At 37.5% G+C, this 25,785-nt stretch overlaps 1 protein-coding gene across 1 annotated transcript; it reads right to left on the reverse strand.

The window, feature by feature from the left end:
* Window positions 1-6,523: 6,523 nt before the first annotated feature.
* Window positions 6,524-25,689, reverse strand: SCP2 (sterol carrier protein 2). The gene is made up of 16 exons (XM_032192392.1): window positions 25,566-25,689; window positions 24,176-24,230; window positions 23,511-23,582; window positions 22,201-22,332; window positions 21,679-21,743; window positions 20,537-20,663; window positions 19,612-19,675; window positions 19,269-19,355; window positions 18,794-18,944; window positions 17,904-18,051; window positions 15,597-15,704; window positions 12,748-12,901; window positions 10,095-10,188; window positions 9,440-9,569; window positions 8,048-8,127; window positions 6,524-7,426 (listed from the first exon to the last, which is right to left on the reverse strand). The coding sequence occupies exons 1-16, from the start codon at window positions 25,605-25,607 to the stop codon at window positions 7,331-7,333; spliced, it is 1,605 nt and encodes a 534-aa protein (XP_032048283.1). The 5' UTR covers window positions 25,608-25,689; the 3' UTR covers window positions 6,524-7,330.
* Window positions 25,690-25,785: the final 96 nt, after the last annotated feature.

Raw genomic sequence — 25,785 nt, forward strand, 5'->3', positions numbered from 1 at the left:
CCAAAATTAACACCATGTTTTCAGGAAGGAGAAAAAAGTGTGTTTATGTTGGGAAACCACCTATCTTATCCCAGTCTGCAAACAGAGAAGAGTCGGGTGATTACCCAGCTCACTACTAATGCCAGAGCAGCCCAAGAAGGCGAGGTAGAGATCAGATTCACTCTTATCTAAAAGTGTATTTTTCTCTGTGTTTTTATTGTGGAAGTATAGTACTTAGCTACCCCATTGCATCTAGAGGTACTGCAAGACATTACAAAAAGAGGGGCATTATGTCCCCTTCAGTGATGGGGAGACAGACGCAAAGAGAAGTGCCATGGCCAGCTCAGGATTACCCAGCACCCTAGAGCTGGTATGAGAAATCAGACATCCCATGTGTGAAGGTTACACCCTTACACTATGCTACAAATTACCTAACAGGGAAACGAACTGGATTCAAACCTACCCAGAGGTGTTCTTACCCACCACCAAGCCAAGGACTCTGCCCTAGCATGGTGTAAGGTCTCAGGCAACCAGTTTCTCTTACGACAGCATTCAGGTGCTTTCAGAGGAAAGCCATCCCATTGCAGGACTCACAACTCAGGATTAGTTGCATGACACATTCCTGGTCAAACCACCCTGGGTACCCTTGCTGTTCCCTGCTGACAAGTGACTGTGGTAGCTGCAGTCTAAACAAAGAGACATTCAGGTTCAAAACCTGGAGCTGAAAATTCAGTTTAAATTTTGGTACAATCACTTCTTTAGGTTACACAGATGGCACAAAAACAAGTCCTTGGACAAACTGCTGGGGTACTGCGGTGAACAACTGGCAGCTATCACAGCTGCCTGCACTACAGCAGTTCACGGGGCCTTTGCAGTGGTCCTGACATCCAGAGCACTGGGCAAGACCTACCTTCTGCCCTGGCTCCAGCAGAAAAAAAACACCAAACCAAACCAACCAAACAAAAAAACAGTGGTGGTGAAAGAGCCTTTGCTAACCTGAACTCTTGTTTTTCAAATAAGGTCTCTCTCATAGACCTCTGCATCAGGACATGTCCAGGGCCAAGCTGCTGTACATGGCACATAATTATTACTGAGGATTATTACTGATTATTATCCAGGAGTAGTAACTGAGAATTATGACTTACTGAAGTTACACTAAAGCTGCATCTGCCTCTTGGAACCATGGAGGATCAGGAAGCACAAAGGGAGCTCAAATCCATAAGACCTGCTCAGCTCTGACTCTGCAACTACTGTCACTGTCCTAAAGAGATTGCAGACTAAATTTAGATGGGATATGCTGAACTCAAATAAAGCCCATCCCAGTCAAGCAACAGTAATAAAGAGAACAAAAGGTATAAACACATCTATTGAAGCATATTTGGAGAGATGCAAGAATGCTGGTTTAGCAGGCGGTTTTGCATCAGCTCACTTCTGATAAGCATGGAGCGAGGCATAAGGCATTCAGGAGGTTTTAGTTGCATCTTAATATGTAATAAAGTGTTCTTTATTTTCACCTTTTCTTATCTGATTTAAAAAAAGACTGCAATGACATTCCTCATGGGTCTGTTGTTATATGCTGATACTATGCTTTTATTTGAAAGGAGAGAACAAAGCCTATTAAAAATCTTTTAAGTAACTTGCTGTCATTCGCTTTAAAAAATGAATAATCAAAACACTGAGAGTAAAAGGCTTTTTTGTCTCCAAGGCAGGAAGGGAAGTATTTTTCAAACCTAAGTATGCACAACAGAGCCTGGCCATGAGCCTATTGGCATCTGTGTGTTGATCCAAATGAATTTTAAGATGTCTGTTCTCCCAGAGGATGTGTACTGTTCAAAATTAAAGATAAATAAATAAATAAACAAAATCCATGACTGCTTTTAATCTACCTGAAATATGGGACACAGACACAGCATATTTTGTACTTGCTTTATACTATATGTTTTCCTCTTAGCTTGCTGCAGCATTATTAGGATATTTCTGTTCCTCTATCTACAGTAAATAACTAACATTTCCCAGAGAACCCAGCCAGGGCCATATAAAGCCATCTGCTTTTATCTTTGCAATGAATTCTTCTTACAGATACACGGTACAGAACAGCTCACACTGTCGCTCCAACAAATTATGCTGCTGTTTATTTAAGTAATAAAGGAATTTGTTCCAGTTGTGGGTTAGTTCCCCCCCACACCTCCCCAGCATTTGCTCTCCACATGTGGTTTGCTTCCTTAAGTGTTGATTTTTCATAGCTGTGAGACTTTTTCCTGCCTTTTATCCACCAGGCTAATTGCCTTCTTATTTCTTTCTGTTTAACGAGAGCTGACATTCAGCTCAGCGCTCTGTAAAACAGGAAGGGATGTAGTTCCTGTTCCAAGGAGGTAACAGTTTAAACTGACCTCAGATAAATTGGGTGTAAGGGGAATGGACAAATCCAGCCTTGTGATTATCTGATTTTTTTTGTTGTGAGAGGGAAGATGTGATCAAGCTCCTTTGCCCCATCCTCCTGCATCCCAACATGATCCATCTCCCAAAGAGTAGCCCCTTAACCCAGCTGCCACAAGCCATTCTCAGCTACTCACAGCCTCCTCGCTCGAGCAAACTGGTCTCTCTGCTGTTTGCCAAAGGGACCACAGGTCACCTCTTACTAGGGAGGGCTTTCTTTGTGCAAATAAAGCCACAAGAAGCCACCTGCCAGGTTCTCTGTTCACCTCTTAAAAGCAGCACAGGTATGAACACCTGTATTAGTTACTCTGCCACACACCCCCATGATAATGTAAGCCCCATCCAATAACATCCAGCTGCAGAAACTTCTTTTCCCCTTCAGACCACCTAATGTGCCCAGAGATACGCCCTCATTTATCCACAGACAGCTCTCTTGCAAATCTCCCAGATCTGTAAGAAAATCCTTTTTGTTAGCCTGAGCAACATGGGAACTGAGATTACTTAACAAAGCAGAGTTTTCTTAAGGAAAGGTGCCATTTCTGAACACCAGCTACTGTTGTAACTACTAAAATTCATTATAAAACAAACAGCAATCATTTTAAAAACACATATGGTACAACATGCATAAATTCATTTACTCCGTTGTACCCATTTCTGACTAGACAAAGCAACAGTAGATGTCTAAAAATAAAACCTGTACTCCAAAAGTGAAGCATACACTCACATTCCTGCAAGCCAGATCTGCTGAGTCAGGCGTTGCTCTGTTCTCTGGCTCCAGTTCTGACAAATCCATTTGATTCTCTTGTAACAACGAAGCATCTGTTTTACTTTCTTTACTATGAAAATTGGTATCTGAAAGAATTCCATGAATTTTACAAAAGAATGTAAAGATGATGTATACCTGTCAACTGGACACCACCCCTGGTTATTTAATGATTAATACATCAATCACTCTTGGGTAAAAAAAAAAAAAAAAAAAAAAAAAAAGAAACAAACAGGTATACACCATAGGGTATTCACCAAAGTCCTAACCAAAAGGGCATTCACCAGAGTCCATGAAGGGTTAACAACCCTCCTGAGCTTTAATGTCTAAAGCTGAAATTTCCCCTTATGTGAACTGGGAACCTGAAAGCACTGAACCCTCTGACCAGAGGACTATTTTGTTTGTTTTCTTTACCCCAGGCCTTTGCTACGTTCAGTGACTCATAACCTCTTAGGTACCTTTCTAATTCTGCCCTCAAGAAATCAAGGTAACATAACAGAATTGCAGTAGCACGTGAATTTTGTAAGAAAGGTTGATCTAACGTTACAGAGTATTTCAGCTGGAGAAGAGGTGCTTAAGCTGCTTAGTCAAGAGAGCATTATGGAGGTAGAAAAAACTTTCATAAAGAGATTTCTATATTGGTACACACTTAGGTAATGCTTTATCTGAGTTAGACAACAAATAAGTAACAGAATTTAAAGAAATGTCAAAAGTTGCTCTGTATCACAGGGCTGTGCCTACTTCCTCATCATTACAAACAGGGCAAACAATTTCCATTCACTTGAAAAATTTTTATTCAAAGTAATCAGAGTCTAAGACTGCAGAATATAAATAAGGGATATAAGATCTTTAGAAAAGAAACACACAAAGAAAGTTAGAAAATACAGCATACTGAAAATAACCTCTCCTATGAAAAAAGGCTGAAAGAGCTGGAGCTGTTCAGCCTAAAGAAGAGAAGGCTCAGGGGTGACCTTACTGCAGCTTTTCAATACTTACCAGAGGGTTATAAAAAAAATGGAGATCAACTTTTTGCTCAGTTAGATAATGACAGGACAAGGGAGAATGGTTTTAAATTAAAAGAGGTGAAATTTAGGTTAGATGTTCGGAGGAACAGAGGGAAATACAGAATCTTACTCCCAAGCAGAGAAAGTAGGCTGTGCTCACCTCTGCATTAGTCCATCTAGCTTATATAGTAAGTGAACTAAATATGTAAAGCTGATTTATGCACGTTTTGTTATAACAACATTGTATCTGCAAGCGATTAAACCTGAAGATCCTGAGCCTGTACAAACCTAGAGATTTCTCTGAAGGTTGGGATCTCGGACTTGGATGTTCTTTCTCTTGGTATCAAATAAACCCCAAAGTTATTTCTGCACTGCCTCCCTCCCGCCCCCCTAAAAAAGCTATCGCAACTTGCAGGTGAATTTGCTCTCATCCCATTCCAAAGGGAGCTAGACCATCAGGAACTCATCGAAATCCTGTAAACTTGTTTCTGTCTGTATAGCTTCATCAACTGGCTCACCACAGCATCAGGTAATTACTGACTTTGATCAGCTCAAGGAGATGAAAGATGATTCACCAAGAATCATAAACAATATGCAATATAAAATAAGAAACATTTAAAAGGCAATATATTGAATAATACTTTTTTTACCATGATATTCACTTCAGTGTTTTGCATGGAGAAGCAGTGTCTTAAACCAGAATAGTTGAGATGGCTTTATTAATTAAACAGTGACAAGAGAAAGTCATGTCTGTGCTCAAAATTCTTGTAGAAGTTGGTTCTTAGCTTGCATAACAATGCAAGCTGAACAGATGTCAAAAGGACAGCAAAGCTTGCTGATGAAAGGCTGTATATGTAACTCTGCAGAGAACAAACTGGATTACACTGCAATCCTGTAACGCCTCTTCGTTTTAGCCTACGAGATAAATGGCTAAAATTTAGGAACAGTAGTGGATGCTTTAATAAATGTTACATTGTGAAAAGCTGGTTTGAGGCTTGACTCCTCCTACCTACTACAATCCTTAAGGTAAGTCAATAAAGAAGTGTACAACAAGAAACTTGATTCATATGACCTGATTTTAAAAAGTTTTCTGTGGAGAAAGGATACATCTGTCCTATTCAGTACCAAGCTAATGCCTCTGAAAAGGAGATGAATAGTGAGGTGATACAAGCTGATTCATCCATATGTTAAAGGCAAGGAACAAGTACAAGAGCTCCAGACAGGTCTGAACACTGACAGGAAAAAAAAGTTGAAATTCAAGATAAATAAAGCAATGCACATGGAATGGAAAAAAAAAAAAAAAAAAAAAAAAAGTCCCAGCTTCACAGTGCAGAAGCAATGAAGAAAATGAGAGACCTTAGTTATAAAGGATCTATGAAAAAGTCAGCTCAAAAACTAGTCGTGGTCAGAAAAGCAAATGACAAGAATTAGGGAAGAAACATAAAAGGAGAAAGAGCATCATTGCTCTTGTATCTGGAAAGCACTTTAACATGAGACAATTAGAATGTGATGTAGGGAAAGGATACGTGGGTGGCCAGAAGTTTACAAGGGGCTCTCCACAAGGCACAGTTAAATAGACTGTTATCTTCTTTAAGCTGTGAAGCCTGAAAGGGGCAGGGAAAGGCTAAAAACCAGGAGTGTCACCAAGTCATTCACTGTTTCTTCCAGGAAAACAACAACAAAAAAAAACAACCACTTAGAGTTGTAAAATAAAACCACAATGTGAAAGGTAAAATAAATGAATGAATGAATAAATTTGACTTGGGATAACCTGTAGGCAAGCTACTGAAATTCTTGACACATGCTAAGAAGCTGTCAAGGATTTTAAGAGACTGGATGAATCAATGAAAGAGCCACCCACCAAGGACTTTACGTACTGACACACCACTTCTGGCTCAGATCTGTGAGCTGAAAAATAATTAATGGCAGTGAGCAGTGTATTCTGGGTAAACAGATGTTTTGGCCATCTTAATGTTCTTTCCAAGGCATCAACAGGCAGAAAATATAACGGGCTAGATGGATTTTGGTCTAATTTGGTATAGCCATTCTTACTGTCCAGGAATCTGACTGTTAACCATCCACACCAGATAAGCAGAAAGACTGGCTTGAGTCATCTCATTTTTATTATGAGGGAAGTAAAAGTTTCTCAGTTCTGTCCCACGTAGTGGGTGTGAGGTGCACGTAATGGACAGTTTACAGTTTAGGGAGTACCTATGGAGAGTAGCTGAAGAAGAAAAAAAAAACAAAGGTGTAACTGGGAGCCCTTAGTGATGATCCGCACCAAATGCTCAATACATGAACATGACATCTGCATATAAATCCAAGGAAGAGATACACAGGAGAACAGGAAAAGTATATTTAATTTTCTATTAAACTTCCAACCAGAATACATTTTCCCAAAACAGAAGTTAAAGCTTTTACATTACTGATAAGAAATTCATAATGATCAACACCAGATTTTCTCATGAGAAAACAGGTAAATATTGGTTACATTCCCTCTCTGCTCTCCTAGCAAACCATATCTTTACTGAGGGCTAAGTATAATCAAATGCTACAAATCTTAAAGCAACATTTTAGTTGCTACCTAATTTTGGGTAGTTTTGTTTTAATTCCAAAGTCATAATAAGAAAAGTATTTTATAGCAAATTCATAAAGCCTATTCTAAAAAAAATGTTGTTGGAGATCCCCTTTATAAGACCATTTTAATTTAAGCAGCAGCAAATTTGTTAGAATGTGAGTCTGAAAGCATTTGCATGACCTGCTATTAGTCTTTTAAAAATGCAACTTTAATTGATTTGTCAAACTATCTGTAACCTTCCTCACTCTCTTCCCAACTAACCTGAACAATAGTAAGCAGCCTCATTCAACTCTAAGTTTTATAATTTATTTTTTTTACAGATTAAAACAAAAATGTTGTTTCCATGATACCCACCATATACCATTTGCAAGAGTTAGTGCCTCAAGCTTAGCCTAAAAATCTTTGCCATATACAAACCGACGGAATTGATTAAGAGAATTAAGGTCTCTAACCAAAGAATTTAGGTGAGAGAGGTCCAATCAAGCCCAGCCTTTGCCATATTGTCAATGTCTAGTTTCATTCTAATCTGTTGTCAAGAGTATCAAGTACTGACTGTTTACTTTAGCAAGCTCAAAGTTTAGCTTTGCCTGGCTGAAGTTGTAGGTTCTGAAGTTTCATTGCCATGCCCATGTTCCCAGAAACCTTCAATTTACCTTGAAAGAAAGCCTAAAAAAACAAAAGAAAAAAACTGTATGAAATGCAATACAACACATTACCCCAAACATACCCCTCCCCAAAGTTATAGGCTATTATATATGTGCAGGTCTTGGTCTGCAGTATTATAATTCTAGTAGTTCTAGCAGACACCTCACATTATTGTATAATTCTATCTTCTGACACTGAAAGATCGAATAATAACCTCAGAAAGTTTATATTTGTGAGACCTAGAGAGAATAAATTTGATAATAGCATTTTTCTTGCATTATCAGAAAGCAGTCCAAACAGAGGGCTGACATTCCTCCTATCTGAAGTCACATGGCAAACAGTAGCTTCCCCCTTTCTCTGCAGACCAAACATTATTATATCCGCTTCTGGATTATGCAAAGGATGTCTGAGACAATACTTGTTCAGAAGAGTAGAAACTGCTGAAGTCAGGTTTATTGAGAGAAGCAAAGACTGACTTATTCAGAGAGTTAAGAACTCTCCCTTTTTCAGATCAGCCATGGCAGTTTTGGAAGAGTGGATTTATTAAAAAAACAAACAAGCAAACAATCAAAAACCTTAAATATGCTCAAAAAAGCCCCCAAAATATCAGTACTATTATCCTTTTATCTTCACTGTACTTACTGTCTGAGGATTCATTTTGCCAGTCATCAGAGCTAACAGATCAGCATCAGCCATTGTAATTGTACAATCCGCCTTCTTATCTGTAAGACGGAGTCGACAACGAAGATTTAAACTGAGAAACAGAACAGTAACACAAACTACAACTCCCTGAACAATCTGTTGATACTACAGTTCAGCACTAAGGTACCTCAAGTACCTACAAGGTAAGGGCCATTAAAAAGTATCAGCAAGAGATCACCTAATAGCCAACAGGAACCTGTGGCACCTTGTAGCACAGACCATCCCAGCACTGAAGAAAGATGGGCCTTTCTGAAAGGTGCTAAACGAGTTTATTCATTACAAATAAAAAATAAAAACCTTGTAATCAGATAATGTTAATTTCAGGTATTCACAGTCATCTTAAGTTTTATCAAGCTTAAATTTTCTAGTATTAAGACCAACTCAGAATAAACCCATCTTCCCCTGTGACACAGTGAAGATATTTATTACTGACATTTCATGCATTTCCTGCCCCGTTCTTCAGTGGGAACATGTGCCTTCTAGAAGTTCTTATCTGAATTAATTCAAATTCAGAAGCTTCTGGCATCTTCTTCCCAGAAATGAGCTTTGAAAGATACTTTTGGAAGCTCAGATGTAAGTATTAATACATGTAACAATGGGTTAAAATCTGCACCCATTTTTTCCTACAGTCATCACATTATGACAACATGTTGTATGAACAACAGGGAACAGTACTTTTCTTTCTATAGTATCTTAAATAAATGAATTCAAATGAAATCTAAAATCTCCTTTCACATTTTTAATTAAAAGCTTTATAAGCTTTATGATGCATGTTCATAGATATGTAAGATTCTGAGGACAGACTGTTGTCTTTGTCTTTGTATTTACAGTAATAGGATGCAGGTATTAAACAAGACACTTTTATAGCAAGTGTTCAAATCATTTGTTTCCAATACTTTTAATTGAAACCCACCAGTCCTTGGGTCTTATATATATATATCTGCCTTTTTTAAGATGGACCTTGAAGTTTATGTCAGCTAGTGCAGTATTGAAATCTGTCATTTTATTGCTTAACTAGCTGCAGAAGAGAAGTAACTGGACTAGAAAAAAAAGTTTTGGTTTTGTATTCTAGTTCTTGCAGGAGTCATGTGACACATCTGTCTGGAGCCTCTAAGAAAATATGCAACTAATCAAACAAAATTTACAGTAGAACAGATTTAAATCTTTATCTTAAAGGTCATGGATTAAAGTATTGGAAATAAGAAAACTTAAAAATTAAGGTAGCTCTAACCCCAGTTTTGTTCAAGGTCACTACTCTGCTTTAGCAGAGTATGAATTGATAATCTTTACATTCGTTTCATATATTTTCTGCAGTGATATAGTAACACTGACCTGAATTAATCGCCACAGAGCCTTTTCCATTTTTCACGTCTACTACCCAAGTTGCTTCTTTCCCACCAGGACCATCTTTTATTTTGAAGGCAAAGACACCACCAATTTTCTTGACAAATTGCTCTCCTTCCTGTAATGACCACGTAATGTGCACATTATTCATTTTCTTTAAAGGAATTTTAAAATAGAAACAGAGAATACTTCTTAAAAACATCTTTTTCTACTAACATATTTGTTTCCCTCTACTAAGCTTAATTTGAACATTTAAGAAAAAAAAAACATTATCTCTATTAAAATCTGTCAAACAAACAAACAACTATCTTAAATCTTGTCTTGCTGTAGGTCTCACAAAATGTTCTTTCTTCTTTTAATTACATTTACAAAGCATGCAACAGACACCAAACTTGTGTTAGTTAGCAACCTCCTCGCATATGACCTAAACTTGCCTTCACTGAAATATTCTTATATAAAAAGAAATCCTTTACAATGATGGTACAGAAGATAAAGATTTTGGACAGTGAAGATTAAAGTTGTAATATTTGTTTCAACAAGAAGTGCTAAGAAAGTGACTTATGCTATTTTATTTCCTTCAGGTTTTGCACATGTTCTGTCATAAATTAAAAAGGCATTACAGGCAAAAGTAGTAGTCAAATACCTCTTCGAGCTTCTTTTCAATCTCTTTGAAGACCAAATGTGACTTAAATCCATCAACAGCTGCACTTAGAGGCACAGCTGCAACACGACCAGTGCTGAAATGCAAAAAAAAATAATTAATATATCTTTAATCATATTTTCAACACCTTCAAATTATTGTGAATAGGCCTAAAACCACTGTGAACAGCCACACTGCAACAGTTCAAGCAATACAGAGCAACTACTTCTTATCTAAGCGAAGCTTACTTTCTTATGGGCTAGACAGTCTGCATTACAATCCCTTCAACTATCAGCCAACTCCATTGCCACGCTGTGTGTGAAGGCACAAACAGCGTATGCATCATCTCAAGAACTATTTTTTTTTTTTTTTTTATAAAACAAAGTCCTTTAGGAAATTAATCCAGAAGTTTTGCTGTCGTATTTCCTGAAGTGGTCCTCCTTTCTGCCATCTTACTTAGTAACTACTTCTGGTCAAATTATTTCAAAGTCTTATTAAAAAAAGTTCAAGTGACAGAATCACTTATAAAACGTTGCTAGCACTTATCTGTGTGGTACTAAGAGGGAAGTATCCCTGTAGGGGTTTGCTATGTCCACAATAGTAGGGACTGTGTCATTTGAAGACAATGCACAATTTTGCTAATAAACTAAGGTTGTAGTAACAGGATGTAAAACTGTAAGGTATCAACAAAAAAGCAGATTTGTTTTAAGAACTGACCCAAAATGAATCAAGTTCTGCTATCATTTACCGTGATATAAATTCTTGGCAACTCCTACTAAAGCCACTAATTACAGGCTAGATCTCAATCTAATGATTAGGTCCCCGAGCACTGTTGTAGAAAAAAATTGTATGAAATATCTTCATAACCATAAAATGCCACCACCTTTGCCTTACTTATGCAATGCCCAACGTTCAGTTACATAAGTGGGGTATGAACAGATCAGCTGCACTGTTTCATTCCAAAGTCTTTTGTGCATTAGTGCAACTCCCTGTGCCAGGTATTTCCCACATACAAAGCCTTTGGGAGAAGTGAAGGTTTCTAAGCCTCATAATGTAAGAGACGTTATTATTGCTAAGATTTCTCTGCACTGAAGAAAGAGTTAAGAAAATTCTCAATACTGATGAAGGTCAAATCACCTGTAGTAAGTAAGACAATTTCTTCAAGAGAAGCATCATCTATACAAGCAAAGCTTTTCCTGACTGACAGGAAGGCACTACTACTTTCAGCATCTCAAGGTTAATGATGTAAATATAGCAACAGATTCCCTGTTCTGTAAAGTTACAAGCTTTTTTAAAATTGTTTTTTTTTTTAAAGATAAACCTCAATGCAATGGAAAAAGTGTATTAACTACAAATCTCCCTTCTGACTTAAAACTGTATACCAACACCCACTCACATTTTGTAAGCACGTTTGAAGAAATCCCGTGAGAAGACCCAAGTTTTCCCCTATCACACACATTTTCTCACATGGCCTGTCCTTCTTCCTTGCAGACTAAGGAAGTGTCAGGATTACAGCTTCTGACACTACACTACAAAAAGCTACTTGCTGAAGCCCCTCAAAATTCAATTGCTGCTCTCATTACCCACTCCACAGATTATTGTCATGCCCCAGGAACTGTCCAGCTAAAACAGACATTTAAAAATGTGAGTTGGGAGGGGAATATTTCTTTCTGGAATCCCACCATGACACATTTTAGCACTCAATGTTTTTTAGAAAAAGTGTAAAATATCGGTGTTAAGCTTTAAAACCCCCAAACAAAACATCCACAAATAGTAGCTCCATTTTTCTAAACAAGGTGCAAAGTGAAAATGCAAAGGAAACTAGATTAAAAAAGCCTCTTCTGAGATGTTGATATAATTAAAAAATTTTGTATTTTCTCTCAATTCCTGTCCATCTTAGCTTACAATTAGAGCAGACTGAGAGCGCTTCATAGCAGCATTCTCTTCTTGCTCTGAATCAGGATATAATTCCAAATAAAAATATTTTTGCCAGAACTAAATCAATAACATGCCTGCATTTTAGCAGGTACTTAGACTACCCCACGTAACACATACAGGGGAGACCCAATTTGTCATGAAGTCACACCAGTAACAATTTTAGCAGTGAAAGCATTGATCACTCTATTCTGACAGATACTGCACTTTTCTTTTTTTTTTCTTTTTTTTTTTTTTTTTTGACAAGGCCCTAGATTCAATTAATTTCTTCAAATCCTGTTTTGTTCGTGGAAAGGTGGTTTGAGGGTTGATTTTTGCTTTTTACTTTTTCCTCCAAACACTAGATTTGTCCTCAATATAAGGCGGAGGGAATCACGCGGGCCAGAAACGGGCCATTTCGCTCTTTTTAGCCCACGAAGCTCCCCCTGCGCATTGTTTGCCCGGCTCTAACTCACAACCTCCGCCTACAGCTGCGGGTCCCCAACACCGTGAGGGCACAGCTTTCCGCCACAGCTCTTCCCAACGGGGAGCGCAACGACAACCCTTAAATTTGAGGTAGAAAAAGGCACATTTGGAGACCTCGGGGCAGAAAGGCGACGCCGCCTCTCACCCCAAAGGAGGCCTCGGCTCCGAGGCCAGCCCCGACCCCCTCAGCTCGGCCGGGCCTCGCTTGTCCCCCCCCTCCCCGGGGGCGGCGCAGGGGTCCGGGGCCGGGTCTCACCTGCGGGCCGGGGGGAAGCCCATGCCGTACAGCGTCACCACCGCCGCGCCGCCCAGGCCCAGGTTGTGCTGCAGCGCCACCTTCGCCCCCGGCACCTGCCTCCCGCCGGCCAGGCCGCGCAGCTGCCAGCAGAGTTCGGCGCACTGCGCCAGGCCTGAAAGATGGAGCACAGAGCGCGTCGCCGCCCCGCCGCCATCTTCCCGCCGGGGAGCGGCCCCTGAGGGGAGCGCTGACCGACTCGGGGCGGCTCCGGTGGGGCTGTGGGGAAAAGTGGTGTTTATGGTGTTTACACGCACACACACACGAACAATGCAGCTGGGTGGGCTCCAGTGTAACGCTCAGGTTATGCACCTCACACTTTGCTACCAGACCTCCATCCCTCACAGGAGAGTATCTTCTGGGCTGTCAGTGCGCGCTGTCTTAAAAATAATTATCAAACACAACTCAGCACTGACTTCTGAATCTCCAAGACATAAACTCATGACAACCATTCCTGTTTCAAGGCAGACACATCTGCTACCACATCCTTACAGCAATGCTCTAACATCTACCCCAAGTACCTCAGAAGCATGCATTAAGCTCACCTCGCCATCGTGGCATGCATCTCTGAGTAGAAATTTGAATTCACGTGCTAAATCTAACAGAAAACTGTGATAATCTTCTGAAAACTTTTTTTTTTTCTTCCACACTACAAATGCCTACTATTCAAAATGCCCATAACAAGTTAGCACTATACTACAACACTAGATATAGTAGTATACTATATCTATACTATATATAGATATACTATATATATATCTATACTATCTAGTACATAGTATATATACTATATCTATAGTATAGTATATACTAGATATAGTATAGTGTAGATATAGTATATATACTAGAGTATATACTATAGTATATATATAGTATATATATACACTATATCTATACTCTAGTATATATACTGTATCTATATAGTATATATATCTATAGATATATATAACTATATACTATATATATAGATATCTATATCTATAGATATATATAGATATCTATAGATATATATTATATACTAGATATAGTATAGTGTAGATATAGTATATATACTAGAGTATATACTATAGTATATATATAGTGTATATATATACTATATCTATACTCTAGTATATATACTATATCTACACTATACTATATCTAGTATATAGTATATATACTAGATACATCAGAACATAGTATACTGTAGAAGAGTCCTAGAATACACAACTGTGATTTAAAACTACTGCTGGACCAAGGTCATTAATGTAAGGAAGTAACGCTAACAGGTATATTCCATGAACTTCCTTCCCTAATAAGATATTACATGAATGCATGCAGTATGATTTGAGAATGTGAAGTCTTTAGAGCTCAGCTAACCAGAAAGATTATTTTGGGAGGCTGAAAACAAACATGAATTCCTTTTCACTAGTCTTGATTTCAAGGTTACATTTACCTTTTCCCTCCCCCTACCACTCCATCAGCCATTTCTGCAATTCTCGTCCAGTTCACATTTCTTCCCCCTTACTATCCACAGAACCCTGTCCCTTGCCATAGGCAGCTACACAGTCCTTTGGGCAAGACAGGCAGAACCTGCATTTTATGCACTGAATTTTACACATTGCCAAGCTATACATTAAGGAAGGGATGAGTCAGAAGTTTTATAATTCCAGTCATTTATGAGAGTTAGCAGGTTCCATACGCACACTCTTAGCTTCAAGGAGAGAACATGTACCATGGGACAACCTGTCCTGGAGTGGTTTGGAAAATTAAGATGACTTATATGACCTCTAATTAGCATATAGCTATCCTCAAGACTGATTTATAGTGAAATTAACCTGACTGCCTGTAGACATGTAATTTTCTGCATTTTAATGGCTTTCCCCCTCAATCCACTGAAATAGAGAGAAGCACAAATACCAGTAATTGCCTCTACATTTATCACTGTAGAAATGACAAAAAATTAACACATACCTAGGAATGGAATTCTTATATCTAGTCACAGATTCCAGTTAAATGAGAACATGAGAATGTTCTTCTTCCAACGTTTTCTAATACTCCCCCCCCAAATTAACTGGGGATTATCTAGATATTACAGCTATTTAGGTCAAGGTTTGTTGTTTTTCAAGGTTTCGTCTCCAGCTTTCTGCCATGTAATCTTTTGCAAGCAAAGAAGGTGAATTATCCTCACAAATTCAAACATGTTATTCAAGAGGCATTTCATGGAAGCAAGCACAGATAGCTTAAAAAAGCATAGATAGGGAAAAAAAAAAAAAAAAAAAGAAAAAAAATAGGAAAACTTATGTTGCTGGGAAACAGCGACTAACAGTGAACTTCTGTTGTAATAACATCAGATAAATATTTTGACATCCAAGACTTCACAGAAATAGCTTTATTACAGCTAACAATGGTACAAGCTATTCAAATGTGATAACTATCTCCAAAATCTGAATTTTGAAGTATGACTACATATGAAAATAGTTATTGAAACTATAATCATCAGAAGTTGTATCATTAAGCAATTATTAAGAGGGAAAAAAAAAAAAAGCTGTTTCGTAGGTTGCTTTAATATCAACAGAAAAACAGCTCTATCAAATTAAACAAGTATTAATGATCTAACTCACACTCCAAGTCTTTTGGTTTGAGCAACTCTGCATGGTCAACTTGCCCTAATACTTGCATTAGTCAGAAATGAGAATCAACTCCAGAGCTCCTCCTAATTTCCTGAAATCCTCATTTCTTTCACACAAATACAAGTGGGAAGCTTCTGTCTGGTCAAGAACAGTATCTCATATCTTAGTGCATGACTAAATAAAATATTTTTGCATTACCTGTAGCACCAAGTGGATGTCCCTTTGAAATCAAGCCACCACTAGGATTCACAACCCATTTTCCTCCGTAAGTATTGTCTCCTCTGTCAATCAGTTCACATGCTTTTCCTAGAGAACAGTATTTATAAAAGAAAAGTGTTCGTTATTTTATAAAAATTGTTTTTCATTTCGACTGGCACTAAGCAAAGATGCTGCAAATACTTCCTCGCAGTCAATAAGAAATACAGATACCACACATTTTACAAAGGGTAGACTGAAATTTGCTAAACATTAACGAGACTTGTTGATGCTTCTGGAGAAAGAATGTGGATTCCACAGTAATGTGAAAAAGAAGCAAAATGGCTAGTATCTGATGGCTTTTTTTAATTAGCAGTTCAACTGTTTTACTGTTATACAGTAGTATGATAGAATCAACACAATGAAGCTATTCATTGCTTTATTAATGAAACTACAATGAACATTATGTTTTTGTAAAAGAAAGGCTAATTGTAATTTGCAACTGCTGTTAATATATTTTTATTTATCTCCAATAGAGATTACTTGCAAGATTATCAACACTGAAGAGCTCATGCTTACGAAGCTTCATCTGGGTACCATCACACTTCTCAAAACATTAAGTGCGAGATTTTAATTTGCAAAATCAATAAATCAATAAATCAATCAATAAATAAATAAAGCATATCCCTGCAGAAGCAGGGAGCGAACTGACAACTCTGTCACACAAGTGTCCTGCTGGGCACAACGCTGAACATGACCCAACAACATGCCCTTGCCACAATGAAGGCTAACTGTATCTTGGGCTGCATTAAAACATTAATATACCAAATAAAATAATCACTCATATGACTAATGCTTAGGATTACTTAGCATCCAGCCTATTAGTTCCCAATCCTCCAGCAGACAGTTCTCCCCTTAACTAGTTCCTTGGTCTCTTATTCTTGTACCAGCTTCTTCAACCTATTTGACTAATGTCAGTATAAAAATAAAAACCAAAAAAAAAAAAAAAAAAAAAAACAAGAAACAAATTGCTGCATTTCCTGTATTTACAACATACTTCTGCCCTTAAATGAGAATGTCAGGTTAGTCTTGCACATCTAAATCTACAAATGTACACCATTCCATTAATCTCTAAGTCTTAATTAGTCTGTCCTTCCAAGCTTCCAAGGTAAGTTTCACATACTTTGAGGTCAGACTAAAAGTTGGAGAGAACTGCACAATTAAATAGTTACCAATTTACCATATACAAAAATCATTAGTCAAATAGACAAGAACCATTAGAATTATACTGCATTTTTTATTAAAGGAATTAAGCTAAAATGCTTAAAGTATATTAAATAATGTCAATAATTTTCCATATTACTGAAGATATCATAAAAATACAGCAAAGGCAGTAAAGAGTAAGCATTCAACCGCAAGCATTAGAAGACCTTCAAACACATAAAAGAAACTTTCCTGAAGACCTATTAAGTTGTTTCACTGAGAATACTCAGACTTAATACAACACACCATCTAGTGACAGTATATGATATTTTCTCAAAATGCTTAAAAACAAATTGAAGAAAGACTGTATCAGATGATTATCTATGCAACAGATGAATAATTTGGCATTTGAATAGATTAAATACTGAAGTAGCAGTTCAATTAATTATTTGAAATCAAACTAAAACCTCTTATACTGAAAACTTCATTAGTTTGACTTATATGCATAAAATTAATTTCCATTACACTAATTTAGACAGATGAGCATTGTTATATAATTCATTTTAGAACCTCTGCAAAAAATTCTCTCTATTTTTAAAGACAAAGATGTTTCAAGATTTTTAAAAGACACAAAGTCAGATAACTTGTTTAGGCCCTCTATGGGTAATTCTTGTTTATTTTTATCTTCCTCAAAAGGAAATACAAAGATGGGTGGAAATCTCAGGGTAAATAAGAACATATCCCTGAAAAAGGTTGTAATTCTGAGAAAGATTAGAGTTCTTAATCTCCTTGTCCTGCTTGCTTAGAAGAGCTACTCCTGCACAAGTTAGCCATATGATTTTGTATAGCTGCCCAACACTTTAATCTGCCTCGTGTACTTCTCTAGAAGTCACAGTAACTTGTTAAATGAACTCTACAGTTTATTGGTCTTCTTTATGTTACTACATTGCTAGCTTGCTTTTTCCTCTTAGGAGGTTAGCAGTAAGATATTCAAATATATAAGATGTCTAACGTACAACTCAACGTTCTAATTATAGGAAGAGGCTAAAAAGATATTTTTAACACTGCCCATTTTATTAAAACAATGATCTTCACTGATGCTATTACCTTCTGGACAGAGTCCAAGAGCTTCATAGGTAATAAACTCATTAACTGAGAAACAGTCATGGAGTTCAATCACATCAACATCAGTAGGTTGTAGACCTGCTTGTTCAAAACATTTTTCTGCAGCTCTTTTAGTCATATCATAACCAACCTGTAAGAAGAACAAATCACAAGTTAAAATATCATTAAAGAAGTAATTGATTTCATTTCTATGCTTAATTTTTAATGTGCCTCTCTTTATCCTGTAAGTGAAAATAACCTGTCACAGGTGGCATTCTAATGTACTTCAATGCATCTTATATCATAGCCTTTAATTTCCGCATAGTATGAATTATATAGAAAGAAATAATACATTCTAAACCAGTTCTTAGCATGCAGAAACTTTTCTGGAGCATTTCCTTTATTTTCTCAACCTCGCTTACTAGCCAAATTGCTCCTTTGCGTGGCTTTGTCTCTAGTGGGTATTCTAATGGTTTAACTTTAATCCAATTATTTTGGTCAGTTTGCAGTGGGATTTAAATTTTGCAGTTCAAGTCTTTCTGTTCATTCTGCTTAAGTAATCATGACTATACATGACATAGTATTTCAGTTCCAATACAGCACAGACATAAGTAAAATAGGTTCACACGAGATAAACTATGTTTCTTTCTGTTCAAACTGTTAATAGGTAGCCTCTAAATAATTTGTTGAAAACTAGATTTTAAATACTTATAGATTTCTTACTGTTATTGCATAACTGTACTGTTTGTCCACTCCACCTGTCCAAATGAGTCTTTTTACATTAATTATAACTTGTTTGCTTACTGACATAGAAAAGTCTACAGGATCATTAGGACTCTCAAGTATTATAAAGGAAATTCCAAACATCACAGAATACAGGATGGTATACCTACCATCTTCAAACAACTTTTCTCTTCAAATGTGCTTGGATAATCAGTAGCCATCACCTGGGCTAGAATTTCCACAGCTTGAGACTGTAAATGATGCTCTTTCACAAACTCCTCATTAGCCAGAACTGCAGCTGCAGCACCATTTGTTGTTGGACTAATTGAAAGGAAAATAATGTCATCATTCTAAATTATTAATGTCAGTCTTCCATAGAAGTACATTTGAAAACAAAGAAAAAAAATGTTTTGGCTGATACCACTGAAACTAAGGATTTCAGGAGTGTTTGGAGGAAACGTTCAATTTTTAATGCTTCAGTAATATTTATACAACAATTGAACACTGTGACATCTAAAAAGCAGAAAATATTTAAAATGATCTGTAACTTTTAATTTAGAAGTAAACAGGCTTATTTAAATAGGTTTGCTACCACATTTGTCAGAGTATCAAGATTTATTTCACGATGCTAAGTCACTTCCTTACCAACACTGTAAGACAGTCAAGTAATCAAAAACTTTGCGAGAATTCAGAACTTCATCTAACGTATACTCCTCTTGGAACTGGGAATACCTAAAAAAAAAAAAAAAAAAAAAAAAAAAGATGCTATTTTTAGTTTCAGTTATAACCCTTATCAATATATCATCAGGGAACTGTATAGCTGTTTTTACTAAATACAAGATATATGATAAAGAATTTATTCTGGGTATAATTCCCATTTCATAATAAAGAATATATTCTGCTAGGTACTTCTAAAATAATATCCAATTTTGCATGAATTTTGTAGCAGCAACAGATGTTTAATACTGAGATGGAATGCTTTACTCACGGGTTGTTGGTTGAATGACTGTGATTCTTCCATGCAATTTTTGCGAAGTATTCTGGATTTGTCCCTGGAAGGAGAAAGCAAGCTGTGTTAAAATACCTGGTTTACACAGACAGTGCTATCATAACTTTTAAAATATTGTATTAGTGTCATAAGAAGTTGACCTTCACAAGCATTTCTACAAGAGACTCATTGTTTTGAAACTTTCTTTAGAACTCACCATAGGTGTAAAAACTAGATAAAGACTACTCATACTGATTAAGTTTTAGCTAACAGAACATCATGCTTGGACATTTAACACTCAGTAACATAACATAGAGAAAATAAGCATGTTTTATTTGAGGTATTACTATATTGCTGGAACTTGAACACTCGTTTTCATAGCAGAACAAAACATTTGTGGTGAAATATTGGACTCCTTATTTTTTTCCATATACTAGCCTAAACATACATGTAAATAAAACATGCTTAACAGACTGGGAATGCTACCTGGGAGGCAATTCCCTTATCTCGTGAAAGTATGAGAGACGACAGTGGCAACAGCCTAATCCTATATATTTAATCAAACACTCAAAAATTTTTGTAACAAAATTCAGTCACAAGCCTACCTACCCATCCTAAGACAAAAGGACAGAATGCAGAAAGTTATGCAATCATATTGCACAGACCTTCCAGAAGCACAAGCAATACCATTAAGGTAACTAGCAGACTCTCTATCACAGGCTTAATTTTATTTCCCAATAGTATTGTTTGCCTACCCCTCACCTACTTTTCTGGAGACAACCCTACACCCAGTACAACTATGCAGTTGTAGCACTCATGTAAAAGACACAACACTGAATACTTTTTTTTTAAATGAAATTGTAGTGTATATATTTTAAATCACTTCACTAAAAGATGATAATGGCAAAATATATTTTGACAATACCGTATTTCTCCATATGTTCTTTGCCAGCACTTGCAAACATCTGAGGTGCTACTGGAGCACTTGCTAAGCCATATTTATCTATCATAATTTCCAAGTGTTTGTCCAGTGGATTAGTTCTGTCCATAAACTAAAAAGAAGAAAAATAGTTTAAAAGCAAGTCATAATTTCCTCATGTTTACAACATCCCCACAAAAGTGCCATGGATTTCAAGCAAAATAGAGGTGTTTTTTTTTTTGGTATTTTAACAATTCCACTAGACTGTATGTTTGTTGCATTTCAGCAACATGTTTTGAAGCTTTCATGATATCCCAACTGTGAGCGTGAACAAGCAGAAAACGATTAGCATTGTCATCATGACACTGATTTGTGGCAAGGACCACCACTATCTGATTTCTATCACTGCTTTCAGAAGAGGACTTTGGGTATTTTTCACCTCAACTTAAAACTCTATAGTTAATATAATCCTAAATTATAAAATTAGTACTTCATTTTCAATCGGATCTTAGATGAACTTCTATAAAGCACGTTAAGGTTAACTCTGACTCATTTCAATTAGTTGTTTAATTCAACATTTCTCACCCATACTTCTGCATAGATTATCGGATTTCATAGTTCTGTACTTAAATGAGATACAGACTTGCCATACAGCAAAACACAAACCCCATACTTCTCCAATAAAAACTAGAAAGGGACAGAAAGAAAGGTTTACTGAAGCCCTAAGTTTTGGAGGAAGCATGTTAACTAGTCAATCGAGTAAGCATCAAGCCAAAAGTCCCAGATTCTTTCTTTAATTTGCTCTGTCATTTTGAGAAAGATGAATCAAATGCTCAACGCTTCAGTATTCTACCTGGTATTTTCATTACTTCCTATTAACCCCAACTGAAAAATATCTTTGTGAAGTACTAAAAGCCTGACAGACTACATACAATCAGTTCTAAAACATACAACATTTGCATATCTGAGCTGTAATCAGAGTCATAAAACTCATTACAAGTTTCTGTGATTCAAAAGAAAAAAGGTTTCTTCTAATTACCTACAGGAACACGTTAAAGTCGCTGGTATTTATAAGGATGTCACAGAGAATTAAGAGGTGTTTTCCATCTACTGCTGCAGTGAAATGTATAAAGTTTTCAGACACTTACACCTGTAGAAATGGATCCTTTTCCCATTTTCTCAAAGCCAAGTGCCAGAACACAATCTGCCAAACCTTAAAATAAAATTTTTGGCTATTTGAAACAAAACTTAGATATAAATGACAATATGTCCTATCAGTTATCTTGTTACAATAAATATCCATAAACATCTACCAGCTGTTCTTCCTCCTTTCTTAATTTTTAAAACCAAGTCAAGTTGGATTAGGAATGGCATTGATACAAAAACATTGATACTGAAGATTAAGAGATCACTAGAGGGTCTGGGATTATGTTTGAACAGTTCTCCACAGTTTAAGAGCATTTACCTTACATGATCAAGCACTTATGCCTCTGTCACAAATACTAGAATAATCACTCCACATGTTACTGCAGTTTTTGTTATAGAAGCATAAGGAATTAAGTGCAAGAAAGTATCAAAATCAACAAAGGAACTACAGAAACAGAAGGAACAACTTGTATTTGTACAAGTAAAAAGTATGAATTACTGGGCTGTAGAGCAGAATAACTCACCTCCCTCTACCAGTTGTCTGGCCATGAACAAGGCGGTAGATCCAGTGGCACAGTTGTTGTTAACATTAATGATAGGAATGCCAGTTAAACCCAAAGCGTGGTAGATGGCGCGTTGTCCACAGGTTGAGTCACCTTTACACAGAGACATAACATAAAGTAAGGTACATACTCAAGCTTCATTAGCTAAAAGAAATCCCACTACATGTATACAATGCTACTGGTTAAACTGTAAACTTGAAATTTTGAACCATCATCTCGAGCCTCTCCCAAGTATGCACAGTACAAGAGCCTTAGGAACAAGATGAAAATCAGACCTTAAAAACAGAAGTTTGTCCTGCTTCTGCAGAAACCACTTGTGAATCAATTGGAAGTAATGGGACTGGACAGAAGGGTTGCAGAAGCACAACTTGGAAGCTGTTGCAGGTGTCATAAAATTAGTATTTCATTTTCAATCGGATCTTAGATGAACTTCTATAAAGCACGTTAAGGTTAACTCTGACTCATTTCAATTAGTTGTTTAATTTAACATTTCTCACCCGTACTTCTGCATAGATTATCGGATTTCATAGTTCTGTACTTAAATGGAAAACTCTCCTGTATAGATATGTGGACACCCCAGTTTTGTCTACATCAGCTGTGAAGCATTAATTTGTAGCCATACTAATGTATATACTCTCAACAGGCTAACATGATACATTAACTCATGGTTATGTTTTTAATGTATCCCTGGGATTAAAACAGTTATGAATCTGACAGAGCAGAACTTAGCTATATCACTTAAGAATTAAGCCTCATCATCTTCTACGCTCTTGGGCTGAAAGTACAATGACACAGCTGATCCCCAAAATAACTCTTAAACTCAAGAGCACTGGATAAACAAACATACCCACTCTAGTGTACAGCCTCAATGCTCAAAGAAGAATTAAAACTATATTACAGTTTTCAAGTCTATTGCCATGAACAGTAAAATAAGCAATTTTTTTCATCAGTTGAATAAATATACCACCTGACCTTGCGGAAAGAGCTACTTGTATAAAATATATTTGCAAGACAGTTTTTTGGAGTTCTTATGACCAGCAACTAGAACTGTAAAGTCCGCAAATAAACAGACATAGATCCACGCTTATTAAAAATAACAATAATTACCAAAAAAACACGTTTCATACAGTTCTACAAATTGATGTGATTAAATATTATTATCTGAAATTGATGGGATCCCCCATACTTTATCCACACAGATGTAGATAACATTTATCCATATGTCTGTAAGTCTTACAGAGGCCGTATCACAACCAAAAGATGTTACTCACCATAAACATAACCCACACATGCCTGCTTCACTGCTGAATAGGGAATCCCAGCATCAGCTAAAGCCTTCTGGCCTAAAAAAGTTTAGAAGTTGGAAAGGGAAGGAAAAAAAAGTTAGAAGGGAAGAAAAAAAAAAAAAAAAGAGTTGGAAAAAAAGCAGCTATCACAAATTAGGCTTGCTTGTTATGTCTAGTATGCACAATTTATGCATCTGCATAAACACCAAAAGTGTAAAAATGCCTTACTGTATCATGTGAATGGTTAAAAAAGTCCTGCATCTTAACTCTCTTTAGGACAGTCTTGCAGTATTTTGAGTTTCAAGCAAGTTCCTTTACCAGAAAATGCTATCTAATCCATTCTGTATTTACCTGGTCCCAACAAAAATACGTTTCCGTAGTACAGACAGATATGAAATGATCTAAGTGTCCAATTCAATCTTAAGCTATCCTTTTAACTTTAGTACTGGAAGACAGTGATTTTAAGAGGTCAGCTACAGATTTTGTGAAAGTTTTCCTTCTTACCAGTTTTAGATTTGCTTTTTATATGTATCTACTTACTAAACAGATGTTCCTTCATACGTATAATAAGAAGATTAAGTTTAAGACTTAAAATATGTGCCAGCAGTCAAACTAAATGTGTTGTGTTTTAATTATTATTATTAAATTACCTGCCTCCTTAGCCAGGTCAGGGTAATCAGGGCTCTTCTCATTAGGCTTTACAAACTGACAAGAAAAAAAAAAAGAAAACACAGTGAAATTCAATACATCCTTTGCTCCAACTGGTATGCTTAAAAGCTACATAGATGACTCAGGAATAGGTTTGTGAACAATCAGGTTAAAAAAAATGCAAACAATTTAACTGACCCAAAAGTGCATACACAAAACCTGCACAATCCCCAGGTGTGACTGCCAAGACCCTGCCGTGACTTCAAAAAAAATCATAGTCCAAGTTTATGGAAGCAGAAGACCATTTTTGCTCAGTCTTAAAGAAGATTCAGACTTGTACGTCAATGGACAGTAATGTTGGCCAAAGCCTGTGGATGGGACAGAGGACAACTGCCATCTTCACTGAAGCATTACAATCCATGACTTTATCTTCTCAAATGCATTGATAAATACTTCCATTCTACTTTATTTTGTTCTACGCCTATTCACAATACTTTTTCTTTGCACTGAACTTAATTCCTCACAAGCCTCCCTTCCAAGCCTTACTCCACTTTGCTACGAATTGGAACGTCGGACTTTGCCCCTCACGGCTGGAGTCCACCAACACATTTGTTTTCTTTTCTATGTCATTTACAAAAGCGTCACTGCTCAAAAAAATCATCTCTCTGCTTCCAGCTCTACGAATTATTTGATGTTCACAGTCATTAAATTGAAATATGCTGTCTCCTTACGCTTTCCTCCCCAGCAACACTTAGCCGTACCTTCTGCTGCGCTGCCTTTCCTGAACTCTGGCTGAGAACCTTCATGCCGAAGGTCGTGAGAAACGTCAGTCAGTGACTTGCAAAGTCTGAACAAGACCTGTTTTAATGATGTTACTGGAGCTAATAAAGAGGTAAAACAGAGCACTGGCAACCTCTCAGATGCCCCCAGCTGCTGTGACCCATTTCCAAAACCGAAGGGCATGGCCTGGGTGCCTGACAGCTGCACACGCAGCACCACATTGTTTTGCTCGTTTTTTAGCACATCATTCTTAGGTTTAACACTAGAGAAAGGATACGATCCTAAAACCCTTCATAATAAAATGCCTCAGGTGTAACAGTCTGACAAGTTTTACCCTCCTCTTCCACACCATCACTCCTACCCACACAGCAACAAAATAAAGCTCTGAAAGCTGTCCTTTCTGCTGACTACCCCAGCAAGCACCAGCGGTCCAGCTCCACCCGCCGAGCTGGGTTTTAGGAAAGCCCCTGAAGCAGCTGCTCGGCTTTGAAGGGCGCCAGGGGCACCGGCTCCGAGCTCCCCTCAGGCACGCTCCGGGGGGAGCCGCCGCCGAGCCAGGCCCCGCGGTGCGGTGCCGGTGCTGGGGCCGATGCCGGGCGGGCAGCGCCGTACCTTGGTCATGCCAACGCCGACCACGAACACCCGGCGCTTCATCCTGGCGGCAGCACGGGCCCCGGCTTCCCTCACAGACCCCCTGATAGCGGCAGCAGCTGAACCGAGCGAAGAGGCGTGACACCGCCACCGCCCCCTTCCCACCCCTTCCTCCTCACGGCGCAGCGCCGAGGCCTCGTCCCCTCAGCGCCCTGCTCCCGCCTCCGGCTGGGGCCGCGCG

The sequence above is a fragment of the Aythya fuligula genome, chromosome 8, assembly GCF_009819795.1.
Source record: "Aythya fuligula isolate bAytFul2 chromosome 8, bAytFul2.pri, whole genome shotgun sequence".
Classification (NCBI taxonomy): domain Eukaryota; kingdom Metazoa; phylum Chordata; class Aves; order Anseriformes; family Anatidae; genus Aythya; species Aythya fuligula.